General features: G+C 28.6%; 4 protein-coding genes and 1 long non-coding RNA gene across 6 annotated transcripts; 2 read left to right on the forward strand and 3 right to left on the reverse strand.

Annotated features, from left to right (window-relative positions):
- Nucleotides 1-340: 340 nt before the first annotated feature.
- Nucleotides 341-2,367, reverse strand: LOC132907875 (D-beta-hydroxybutyrate dehydrogenase, mitochondrial). The gene is made up of 6 exons (XM_060961335.1): nucleotides 1,964-2,367; nucleotides 1,642-1,725; nucleotides 1,381-1,555; nucleotides 1,177-1,298; nucleotides 986-1,090; nucleotides 341-877 (listed from the first exon to the last, which is right to left on the reverse strand). The coding sequence occupies exons 1-6, from the start codon at nucleotides 2,177-2,179 to the stop codon at nucleotides 479-481; spliced, it is 1,101 nt and encodes a 366-aa protein (XP_060817318.1). The 5' UTR covers nucleotides 2,180-2,367; the 3' UTR covers nucleotides 341-478.
- On the forward strand, nucleotides 959-1,345 carry LOC132907884 (uncharacterized). The gene is made up of 2 exons (XR_009658272.1): nucleotides 959-1,080; nucleotides 1,233-1,345. It is a non-coding gene; the product is annotated as an uncharacterized LOC132907884 (long non-coding RNA).
- Nucleotides 2,368-2,711: 344 nt separating the features above from the next.
- LOC132907878 (DNA fragmentation factor subunit alpha-like) lies at nucleotides 2,712-6,197 on the forward strand. The gene is made up of 3 exons (XM_060961339.1): nucleotides 2,712-3,682; nucleotides 3,740-4,055; nucleotides 4,137-6,197. The coding sequence occupies exons 1-3, from the start codon at nucleotides 3,505-3,507 to the stop codon at nucleotides 4,255-4,257; spliced, it is 615 nt and encodes a 204-aa protein (XP_060817322.1). The 5' UTR covers nucleotides 2,712-3,504; the 3' UTR covers nucleotides 4,258-6,197.
- Nucleotides 5,766-7,326, reverse strand: LOC132907880 (uncharacterized). Of its 2 annotated transcripts, XM_060961341.1 has the most exons (5): nucleotides 7,164-7,324; nucleotides 6,800-6,979; nucleotides 6,628-6,706; nucleotides 6,401-6,523; nucleotides 5,766-6,081 (listed from the first exon to the last, which is right to left on the reverse strand). In XM_060961341.1, the coding sequence occupies exons 2-5, from the start codon at nucleotides 6,869-6,871 to the stop codon at nucleotides 5,855-5,857; spliced, it is 501 nt and encodes a 166-aa protein (XP_060817324.1). In that variant the 5' UTR covers nucleotides 6,872-6,979; nucleotides 7,164-7,324; the 3' UTR covers nucleotides 5,766-5,854. The 2 variants fall into 2 exon arrangements, with proteins under 2 accessions (XP_060817324.1, XP_060817325.1); XM_060961342.1 differs by lacking the exon at nucleotides 6,800-6,979 and having other exon boundaries at nucleotides 7,164-7,326.
- On the reverse strand, nucleotides 7,263-11,297 carry LOC132907864 (nuclear exosome regulator NRDE2). The gene is made up of 10 exons (XM_060961310.1): nucleotides 11,110-11,297; nucleotides 10,405-11,036; nucleotides 9,971-10,334; nucleotides 9,739-9,885; nucleotides 9,402-9,670; nucleotides 8,952-9,280; nucleotides 8,342-8,882; nucleotides 8,124-8,270; nucleotides 7,877-8,052; nucleotides 7,263-7,801 (listed from the first exon to the last, which is right to left on the reverse strand). The coding sequence occupies exons 1-10, from the start codon at nucleotides 11,183-11,185 to the stop codon at nucleotides 7,549-7,551; spliced, it is 2,934 nt and encodes a 977-aa protein (XP_060817293.1). The 5' UTR covers nucleotides 11,186-11,297; the 3' UTR covers nucleotides 7,263-7,548.
- Nucleotides 11,298-11,303: the final 6 nt, after the last annotated feature.

Genomic DNA, 11,303 nt, shown 5'->3' on the forward strand with positions numbered 1-11,303 from the left:
TAGCGCAATCTGTCTTGTGTGTAGTGCAATACGTGTGAAAAATTATGCTACAAAAATGTCGACAAGGATGGCAATTTAATAAAGAGTTAGAAGTTTAATGATTTAGAAAGTGAATGCTGGAAAGATGGAAAATGATTACTTGATTATAATGTTTGTATAACATTTCAAGTTTATATATTTCGTTCTTTACGGAAGTTTCTTTATTTAAAATTACATTGTTGATTGCAGATTTTATTATAATTTATATACCACATAGTTTAATAAACGATGTTGATGTTTTTTCTTCCATTTCTTAGTTTAACAAAGAGTAACGTATACGTTGAAGATTTATTTGGGTTGAATAAAGTGACAAAATGTGACTAGTAAGTAATTTTATTCTGTACAGTATCATGTCATAAACAGCTGACTATTAGGCAGAGGTTATTAAATTTGAACATTGCATTCGTTGTTCTCGATCATGTAGATCTTCAAATTTTTTTCAATTTACATACAATATATCATAAACTGGTTTTGGAAGATAATCACTGCATAATGCTTGTATTCTTTCTTTACGTGATACTGGTGTGTATCTTCTCATTGGAAAAGTTTTCATTACTCCATCTGTCAAAGCTCTAGTTACTGGTGTTAAATCTACATCTGTCTCTTGTGTATATTTTTCAAGAGCCAACATTTCTTTTTGGAATAATTCTTGACCATATTCTTTACGGGTTTGAGGATCCAATTGAGTCCACATGTCTCTAGCTTGTTCCAGCAAGGCACTATTATTTTTTAACCAAGCATTTCCAGATACATATTCACTAGTTTCAACAATAACTACATCCACTCCCCATCTTCTCATTTCTAACCTAAGACAAGCTCCCCAAGCTTCAACTGCAGCCTAATACACACATACACATATACACACACATATATAATGTATATTACATGTATATTTTGTTGATGTTGTATTTAAATATAGATTATTGATACTTTTAAAATGATCTACCTTAACTGCACAATAAATGCCTCGGACAGGACTTGGAATACGAGCTAAGAGACTGCTAACTATGACAACACGTCCTTTTGATCGTCTAATCAAAGGTAAAAAGACCTTTAAATAAAAATTATTATTTTATTCATGGAGATTAGCTTATTAATTATTGCAATATATAATTGTTGATAATACATTAATATCACCTGAGTTAATCTAGCAAGGCCAATGAAATTAATATCTATACTGCGTTTTAATACAGAAGGAGGTACCCATTCGCATTCACCTAATGTCACCCAGGCAGCAGCATGTATTAATGCCCATAAACCTATTGTAAGATATTTACGATTGTCAAATATATATTATAAATAATAAGTTTTATATATCTATAAAAGAATATAAATTTGAACCTGGTGCACCATCTGGTAAGTTTTCATTTACATAAAGAAATGTTGAATGAATATCATGCTCACTAGTAATGTCTAATTGCAATATATGTAATCTACCAGAAGCTTCCTGTTTTAATTTTTGCATTGTCTCTTCATTCTCAACTTTTGCATTAAATCCAGCAAATACTGTAAATCCCTTTAGAAATAAATTCTGTATATATAGAACACACTAGAAATGAATAATAACAATCGTAACAAGAATACGTAGAAATTATATCTTACCAGTTCATCTAATTGTTTACTTAAAGTGTATCCAACTCTTGAATCACAACCTGTAATAAGAACTGCTTTTCCTGCGGCAGTTACCTGTAGGAAATATATTTTTGTACCATTATATGCTTATAAATTAACATTGTATAATATAATCTTTTTCTCACACATACACACACACACACACGCACACGCACGCGCGCGCGTGTTACTTATATTAAAATTAAGAAGTAAATATTAATATAATATTAAATGTGTGAAATGTAAGCGATATAGTCTGTACTTATGCTTTGTAATCTTATGGATTAATAAACACATGTTTTTAATGACTCACCTTTAAGTTATGATAAAATAGTGTAGATCCTATAGATATTACCAACAATAAGAGAAAAAGCACAAAACTAGATGTTTGTGATATACTCAATGTATTTAATATAGTCGCTAAAATGACTGCAATTGCATGTGAAAATGCAATTGGAAGAAGACATCTTTCTGCTAATTCCCATGTTTGGCTATCATCTGGTTCTTTGCTTCCACTTGGTAAAGGCATTTCTAGTTTAACTTCGATAATATTTTAAAGAAATTTAATTGATTACATTCAGATGAGACTTGGGGCTCAACTAAGAGCCCTAACTGGGCTAACTCTGTTCTAACTTTAAACTTAAAGCAGTCTCTAGTCTCATTGATCTAAATTTAACTGCAGTGCTGTGTCTTAGGTTCACAGATCCTAGTAAAATTACATATTTTATCCGAAATGTAATTATATTCTGTTGAATCAGACACAAATACTTTATATATATTTTGTATATTATAAAATTTAATAATAAATTTTATCTGCATAATTATATATTTCATATATTTTTATAACTCTTGTGCATGATATATTACTTTTTTTTCACAAATATCATATTTATTTACGTGTATAAATATATATAAAAAAATTTATATTTCTTTAAATCACATTGTAATGAGAAATGAATAATAATAATATGTTATTCAAGAAAACTATTTCTTTATTAATTTCTAGTCATTCATACATTTAAAATAATTCGTCCTTAAATGTATAACTTTATAATAAAGAATAAAATAAAAATAAAGAAATAAATATAAAAAATAAATAATAAATCGATTTATGTTCTTTCATTGAAATATATTACATTGCATTATCAATGAGAATATTACGATGTTGCAATGTAAACAATTCATTTAGCGATAATAAAAAAATGAATACCAGAGTGGGGTAGGTTATTGATTTCTGTGTGGGTGCCATGTTGGGAGGGAATACCATGGTGGGTGTCTCTTGGACATACCATACGCAGTAGTCTACAGAGAATATAAATAGGAGGGGTAGTTGCACCATTGACCCAGTGTTGAGTTGACATACGGTCAGTTCAGTCACTCGAAAGGAATTCATCTTACGCCTTTCAAGTTTTATATATCTGTGTATGTGAATTGCTAATAACCGTAATAAAAGCCTTTGTAAAATCAACAATCCAATGCAATCCAAAACACTGCCCTTTCTTACTTATCTTCCAACTTTACAAATTTACACCCAAATTATCGGCATGTATCCAGTGTTTTAAGTATTCTGCAAACGTTTTTCTAACAAAAAATTTAATAAACATTAGTGACACCCACTAATCGAGTGAATGCGTATCTCGTGTTACGATTTCATTTAAAGATAATCGGTTGCATTGATAAACCAATGTGCAACGATAATCAGGCCTTAGAAGTGGTCAATTTTTTTGAAGGAAGTCAACTTTTGATGACATAAATTTTATGCATTCGATCGACATTTGATCGAACAAAGAAAGTACAAAACCAAACAAACTTATTTGTGAGCAGTTTTCAGATTGTTCTTTTATTTAAAGCAATATGTCAGAAACAGCGGGAATTTCGCAAGGATTAGGAAATCCGTACAAAATTGTCGATCATACTCGAGAAAAACGAAAGGGAATCACTGCTTCTTCTTTAAAAGAATTAACCAGTATTGCTAGAAACCGCTTGTCTTTACCTTTAGATGCAGAACTAACAATTGTCCTGGAACAAGATGGTAAGGGAACATCTTTATTGCTAATCGTATAAATTTTTAATACTGTTTTCATGCTAGGTACTGAGGTAGATGATGAAGAATATTTTGCAACATTAGAAAGAAATACTAGTTTAATGGTTCTATATGGAGATCAAAAGTGGGTGGCAGCAGGAAGTGGTAAAGCTGCTTCTCGTTACATCGTTGTTGATGATGTAGATAATATAGAAGGTGGACAAAGAAGAGAGGAAATTAGAAGGCGTCGACCACCAATAGAGGCTTTAGTCTCATCATTGCACGGTGATCCATCACATATATCATTGCTTGATGGACATAATTTAGAATTGCTCAGTGATATGGATCCAGATAGTGTGGCTGATATAGTGTCTGGCAATATGTAAGTATATTTAAAAATTAATTCAAGATATTATGAAATGTAATATAATATAATACCATTTAATTTTGTAAATCATTTCAGAATTTTCCTTGAGCAATTAAAAGAAGCTTCAGGCAGATTCTTAGCTGAAAAACGGCAAGCACAAGGATCCCTCGATGTTCTTCAGATGTGTGCAAGTGGTGGAGAAATAGAGCGAGCGTAGGCCATGTGGGGGGTGGGCGCCCTCACATTGGCTAATATGTATCGAGTGCGACGTCGCATATTTTATAAAGGTCGCCAACTACAACAAACTTTGATCCTTTTCTGGAATTGAGCCCATCACATTTATAGCGTGAAAGTTTTCTACGCTATCTATTACCATCATATTGTTCATGAAAACTGAATGTTTACATTGTCAATGAAAATTTGAGATTCTTCTATGCAACATTTTGAAAGATGTAATGGTGAAGAAACATGTATAGGAACTATTGAGTTCCTATTTTCGACAGGTAGTCAAAGCTTATTTCTGAGATATTTGCAAGTATTTACTAAATATGTGAACATTTAAATTTATTAGCAAAAAAGAAATATACGGAAAGTTGATGCTTGTCCACGCTATAAGTTAATACCGTAATAATGCATAGTTTTATATTTTGTTAATAGTAACTTGTTTTCTTGATTTTTTAACTTTATATAGGTTTATAGTATATATATGCCTTTCTAGTGTTATATATTTTGTAGAATATGACATAAGGAATTGCTTTAATGCAAAATGAGGTCTTAAAATACACATGCATAGTTAAACACATGCAATTTAGCCATTAAATAATCTGAATGTACTACATAAACAAAAGCTATATAGAAATATCATGTCAAAGAAAACATTCCGTCACGATGTTGTCATATCAGTATTAGCAAAAAGACGACATGTTTGGTTTATGAACTTTTGTATGTAGATATATTATACCAAGGTTTAGTTCAACGAAGATTGATGAAATGTTTAAGACTGAATTTATAGAGAAAGAATGCATCCCCATTATAATCATCAATTCATTGTACACTAAATTTAGCGTGGTAATAGGAAAAACCAATATCAGCTCTTTGATACCAAAGTTATGCATTTGATAAGAAAAACTGCAGAAAAAGAAAAGAAAATGTGCAGGTGTTTCTGAAAAGATTATGCATACGCAAAATATTATTGCATTAAAATAAAATTTGTCATTATATCTATACTTGTTACAAAAATGAAACGAACTTTGTGACGTTCAAAGATATGTTATTCAACATTTATATAGTGATATTTATTTTAAATCTTAAGAAAAAATAGTTCAATGCTTATGTTTATTCTTTGCAGAAACACTGTAAACAGAACATCGTGACATTCTTTGATATATACCTTAACATCTGTATACTACAAAATAATGTTTACATTTACTGTCATTTGGATATTTAAAGTGCAACGATCAGCATAGACATATTAATAATTAATAGCATCCAAATGTGTCAGTAATTATAAATTTGTTCTGTAATTTCTAATGGTATTTCTTTATGAGATATTGAACAAAGTAATATTTTACCTAAATTTTAAGACGTATTAGAAAATAGTTGATATATTTAATAGAACTGCCAATTAAAGAAAACAATTGATGCTCAATAATGACCCACTCATCATGTCCTTTAAAAATAATGATTTTTTAATATTGATAATTAACACATTATACTAAGGCAATATTGCTATTATTATTGTTATTATTATTATATTGTCATGTCCATTACATATTTGAATAACAATTATATATAACAAGATATATTTACATAAATTAGGTTTTAATAGAGGATATAAAATTTCCATCTATGAGTTGATGTAATACATTGGATGTATCCCTCACTCGATTGCCGGCACTACGTAATTGAGACACAGCCTCTTGAAGAATAAGTTCACTCCTTAGCAGTTGCTTATTAACAGTTGATAATTCCTGAGTGGCATTACCAATTGTTCCATCAACCATTTGTATAAGGTCTTTATCCAATGTTCCATTGCATTCATCTATTTTATTATGAAATGTCAATTGAAGTATTAAACATTTTTTCTTGAGTAAATTAGATATTGTATATTATTTATATGTATAAAATATACAGAAATAAATGTTCTAAATAATTAAACTTCTAGCTGAAACAAAGTAAGCTTGAGTCTAATAAAAATTTACATTATTCTGATGATTATGTTATTACAGATTTTTCTGCATTAAAATTATTATATAATATTTTAGTAATAGCAGTGCATATTGTATTACAGCAGTATTAATAAAATGATATTGACAAAAATATGCTCGCTTAATTTTTTTTAATCTAATATTTAAACTTACGTAATTTTTTATGAAGCAGACTATTGTATTTTATAGAACATTTTTTTGATTTTGGTATTTTCACTTCTGGCATACATGTCATAGCATCAACTGCTCCACTAATACTACTTATACTTGTTCCATCTAATAAATATTAGATGAGATTAGATTAGAAAAAATGCTACTATAAAACGAGTTTATTGTTTATATTATAAATATCTTTCGTATTATCAAATACAAAATCTTACCATCATCAGATTCTGGAGCTTCGCCAGAAATAATCGTACCACAATAATTAGGAGCTCTTATAAAAGGAAATCCCATACCCTGTATAGAATATCATAATTCATATCTTCCTCTTTTTTATAATACATAATAGATACTTTATATGTGATGATGTATAATGTAAAAATAACATACAGTGACAATGCTTGCAGAGTCATCATCAGATTCTGGTGCCTCACCCGGAACAACAACAGCTTTCAAATCCATATTGTGTATGAAGAAATAGATTCAGTTTTTGAACAAAAATTCTTTGATGCTTTTATATACTATGAAATTTTATGAATAAATAAAGAATCTCAAAATAATTGATTGACACCAAAAAGATTATAAAATGACAGATCAAACATTTTATATTTTGAATTTCAGCTTTTTCTGATTATGATTAATTGACAAAATGAGAGAAATTTTATATTTGTGAATAGCACTGATAAAATAACATATAATTATTATTACAATAATTATTACAATAACAATTACTTTAACCTAAATTTTTACTCACGATTGCAGTACTCGAATAAATTGAATTATTAATTGTATCTATTAATTACTATTCTGTATTATATTACACCTTTGCTATTGTATAAGAATAATCATCATAGAACCATTAATATTTATTTATCACTTATGTATTTCCCAATGAACTTATAACCACAATCTAATATCATTTCAACATATGTATACAATTATGTTTTTGTATGCCTTTAGTAAGTGTTGTAAATTGATACTTTGTATAATTATAAAATTTATATCTTTCATAAAATTAATAACGTATATTTTTTATAGGATTTTTATTTTTACGTATATATATATACACATTATAAAGAAATATTATTTACATAAATGATTAACTAAGTATAAAATATTTACATATCCATACATTAACATTAACCGCGTAAGACGTCCAATTCTTCTGGGGTAACATGCATTCTTAATTCTTTTTCTCGTATTACGTCTTGAACTTGCGTAAGAATTTGAGGTGCAACCTCGGCTGCATCAATGTAGATGCTTCTAGCCCAAGGACATAATGCAACACTTTCATGGTATACTTCTTCTCCTTTTTTTTCACACAGATTATATTCCCTAAGAAGTAGCATATATAATCTCCATAACAGGGGGCAATTTTTAATTGTTGGTATCCTGTAAATGTAATATTTGTTTTTAATTTTCTTAAATGTTATATAACAAATTGACATAGATTATTTAGAGACATACCTTGCAAGTGTTTGATGAAAATATAGTAATTTATTAATTGCTGCGTTCATACTAACATAATCTTTAAGCTCTTGTAAAGAATGAATACGTTTCCGACTTGCTAAACACATAGCAAATGCTTTCCATAATTGGAGTTTTGTCACACGACTGTTGCTTTTCCAAAGAGGCAATTCACTCTGTCAAATAAATATTATAATTAAAATATTTTGTGCCATAATATAAAAATTATTTTTATTATTATGTATACCTCAATACATGCAAATACTGAAAGGGCAAAAAAGTTATTTGGATATAATTTTATCATATCATCTACTTCTGACTTTAGGAGACTTTCATGTTGAATCCGTTTATAATGTAACTGCAAAAGCGCTATTTGACTTTCCCGTAATATTTCCTGAAACATAAAATACGTTAAATATATAATACAATCTGTATTATAAAAAACAAAGAAATGAGGCTTAATACCTGTAAAGAATGGCTGTCTTTGTAATGATTTATACAGCTTCTAAACATGCTAGTTATTCTATTAATATCGGAATCTCGTACATATAGCAAATACGCATAGCAAACAATTGTATCACATTTGATGTTTGGTAAAAAATATGTATTTTCTTCATTTTCTGAAGGAACTTCTTGTAAAAAATTTTGTATGCAATTTTCTAAATATTGTTCCACTTGTAGCAACTGGTTCCCATTTGTTTCGGGTATTATTTGTCTCATAATATTTAATATCTGTGTTTTATGTGTTTCCTTATATGTTTCTGAATTAAGTAAAGTTTCAATAAATGTCCGATACAAACTTAGAAGTGCTGATTTTTCTTCAGGATTATGAATTTCAGAAGGACATGCAGTTTGAGATTGAATGGCTGTCTGTAAAACATTTACGCAATTATCAAATTTTCCTATTTCTTTTTCTATCAATGCATATTCCCTATAAAAATGTAAATTATTCCTATTTTCGTCCTTTTTTAAGAATTCCTTTAATATTGTTTTTAATTTTTTTCGTCTGTAAAATATAAACACATAAGCCCTCGAATTTTTCTACTTATATAAAATAATACGAGATAAATCTTACTTGTTATCATGTTTTAATAGATCATCTTTTTGAAGAAAAATGAGCAATCTTTCAAATCTTAACCACCAAACATATATACTTGTACGTTGCAGAGGAGGTAAATTTTCAGCGATTGTAAAAAATATATCGCGTATAAAATCCAAATATGATTCTTGTGCAGGATGAAACGTAAGGTACTGAGGACCTGACGTTAAACGTCCTTCAAGTATGCCCTTTAATAGTTCCCTTCTTTCATTACAACCAGTCATTTCACCTACCATAGGATAAAAAAATGGAAGCAACACTTCTGAGGTTTCTACACCCCAATCAAGTTCTTCTAATGTTAACATCTGTAAATAAGCAAAGTATATAATAAGTACTATTGGAACATCAATAAAACAATATATATCAAATATTTTAATGTGGGAAATTAATTACTAATTGGTCCGCGTTGTATATATACAGACATACTTTTAACATATAGTTCCGAGTAGGTAATAGTGGTACTTTAAGTAAAAGTAATGTATGAATCGCCATTCGAAAACTCAAATTTCTTGAAAGTATTGGATGAACAAAATCTGCGACATCGTCGGGTAAAACAAATCTTCGAGAATCACCAACTAAGTCTAATTCACTTCTATTGACGCTAATCCAATGGCAATTCTCTCTTAATGATTCTGTTCTTTGCCATAATTGATTGAGTGGTAATCTTGACATCAATATTACTTCCTCCATTCCAACTGTAATTGGATAACGCTAATAAATATGTAGGGAATAAATAATATCTTTTTATTAATTAGTAACTCACTTAATTTCTTCTCATCTATTGTTTTTTTAAAGGATAGACTGTCTTTATCTAAGCTAAGATTCAGAATAAGATTCAAACGTATTGTTTCCCACATTTGTTCCCAAAGTCCAGTATGTCGTAAAAACGTTAGACACCAGTACAATATTTCTATTCATAATAAAATGATAAGTTAGACATTATCATTTTACTCAATATATTAGAAAAATAAAATAATTTACGACTTTTTACATACGTAATAATCGTTCGTCATATACTCGAGGATTTGTTCTAGCTTTTTGCTTTAAAATACAGAAACATTTTGAATATAAATCTAAAACTTTTGGTACTGTACACATTGCTACTGAAGCTTGTGTAGTCATAATAAATTCTTGCCATAAAATAATATTTCCTGTATCTTTGTTAACTAGGACTTCAAGTTGCTTTGAAAATTCATCAGCAGGCAAAAGTTCTCCCATGAAAGATAACTTTAATTTTAATAAATTTGTACATTCTATATTTTTTTCCAAGGCTTTTTCAACTATAGACAATTTTTTTAATGTTGTTACTCTATGAACATCCTTTGCAGCTTGATATTGTTGAAAATATCCTAATGTATCCTGCAAATGTGAAATAAAATATTTATGCAAGAAGTCTTAATAATTCTTAGTAGATACAAATATAATATACCTGAAATTCTATATATTCAATCCATAATTGAATATCATTTGGATCATTTGTCAATTTTTCATTATATTCTTTAGTTTTAGCTTTCTGCAATTCTTCTAACTTAATGTACCATGAAGGAGTAGATTGCTCTTCTTTCGATGAATTAGTGATAGATTCTTTTCTGATAATAGTATCTTTCTTTTTATGTTTTTCTATATAATCAATGTTTTTTACATAATATCTCTCATAACTATCTTTTTTTGATTTTTTATAAGGAATAAAACCAAGGGAATTTATTTTAATATCATAATACGATTTGGTACTAGAGTAAAGTGTATTTATACTATTATTTCCCTTGTCTCTGTACTTATCTTCAAAATACACATTTTCTACATCTTTCTCATATTCACGTTCCCCATATGCATATTTTTTTTTATCCTTTTTCTTTTTCTTTATATGTTTAGATGTTCTTCTTTCTCCAGATATAGGCTTCTGATTCTTTAAAGCGGTAGTATGTATAGTTTCTTGTTTATGTAAATAAGAAGTTTCATTTGTAGTCTCATCCGAAGATTCAGAAGAATAGTTGACAAGATTCTTAGATGAAATTTGTTCTAAGTAACTGGAATTGTATAACCAACTAGTTGTCTCATTTTCTATAATTAAAAATAATTATCATATTATAACCAATTTTATAATTGACATTGATATATAAAGTATTTAATTAACCTTTTGTAAAATTCTTCGATTCATTGGATATCGAAGATTTATTCGATTCACTTGAATAAGCTGGAAATAAAGACATGTCTCCTGAAATTTATTCCTCTAATAGCTTAGATAACATTTCATTTCTTGACAGGTTACACGTACCGTATAATTGATTATGTACAAACTAGTCAACGCTAAACTGTCAAACTTCGTAT

The sequence above is a fragment of the Bombus pascuorum genome, chromosome 6, assembly GCF_905332965.1.
Source record: "Bombus pascuorum chromosome 6, iyBomPasc1.1, whole genome shotgun sequence".
NCBI classification, from domain to species: domain Eukaryota; kingdom Metazoa; phylum Arthropoda; class Insecta; order Hymenoptera; family Apidae; genus Bombus; species Bombus pascuorum.

Bases quoted from the DNA above. Each gene is read 5' to 3' on its own strand.
- LOC132907878 (XM_060961339.1), top strand. From the start codon at position 3,505: ATGTCAGAAACAGCGGGAATTTCGCAAGGATTAGGAAATCCGTACAAA. The intron at 3,683-3,739 runs GTAAGGGAACAT...TTTTCATGCTAG, and splicing joins AATTGTCCTGGAACAAGATG to GTACTGAGGTAGATGATGAA. The intron at 4,056-4,136 runs GTAAGTATATTT...AAATCATTTCAG, and splicing joins GATATAGTGTCTGGCAATAT to AATTTTCCTTGAGCAATTAA.
- LOC132907864 (XM_060961310.1), bottom strand. From the start codon at position 11,185: ATGTCTTTATTTCCAGCTTATTCAAGTGAATCGAATAAATCTTCGATA. The intron at 9,281-9,401 runs GTATGTCTGTAT...GCTTATTTACAG, and splicing joins CTCGGAACTATATGTTAAAA to ATGTTAACATTAGAAGAACT. The intron at 7,802-7,876 runs GTATGTCTCTAA...TTACATTTACAG, and splicing joins TTTCATCAAACACTTGCAAG to GATACCAACAATTAAAAATT.
- LOC132907875 (XM_060961335.1), bottom strand. From the start codon at position 2,179: ATGCCTTTACCAAGTGGAAGCAAAGAACCAGATGATAGCCAAACATGG. The intron at 1,726-1,963 runs GTGAGTCATTAA...TATTTCCTACAG, and splicing joins TATTTTATCATAACTTAAAG to GTAACTGCCGCAGGAAAAGC. The intron at 1,091-1,176 runs GTGATATTAATG...TTTTATTTAAAG, and splicing joins GCCTTGCTAGATTAACTCAG to GTCTTTTTACCTTTGATTAG.
- LOC132907880 (XM_060961341.1), bottom strand. From the start codon at position 6,871: ATGGATTTGAAAGCTGTTGTTGTTCCGGGTGAGGCACCAGAATCTGAT. The intron at 6,707-6,799 runs GTATGTTATTTT...TATTCTATACAG, and splicing joins ACTCTGCAAGCATTGTCACT to GGTATGGGATTTCCTTTTAT. The intron at 6,082-6,400 runs GTAAGTTTAAAT...ATAATAAAATAG, and splicing joins TCTGCTTCATAAAAAATTAC to ATGAATGCAATGGAACATTG.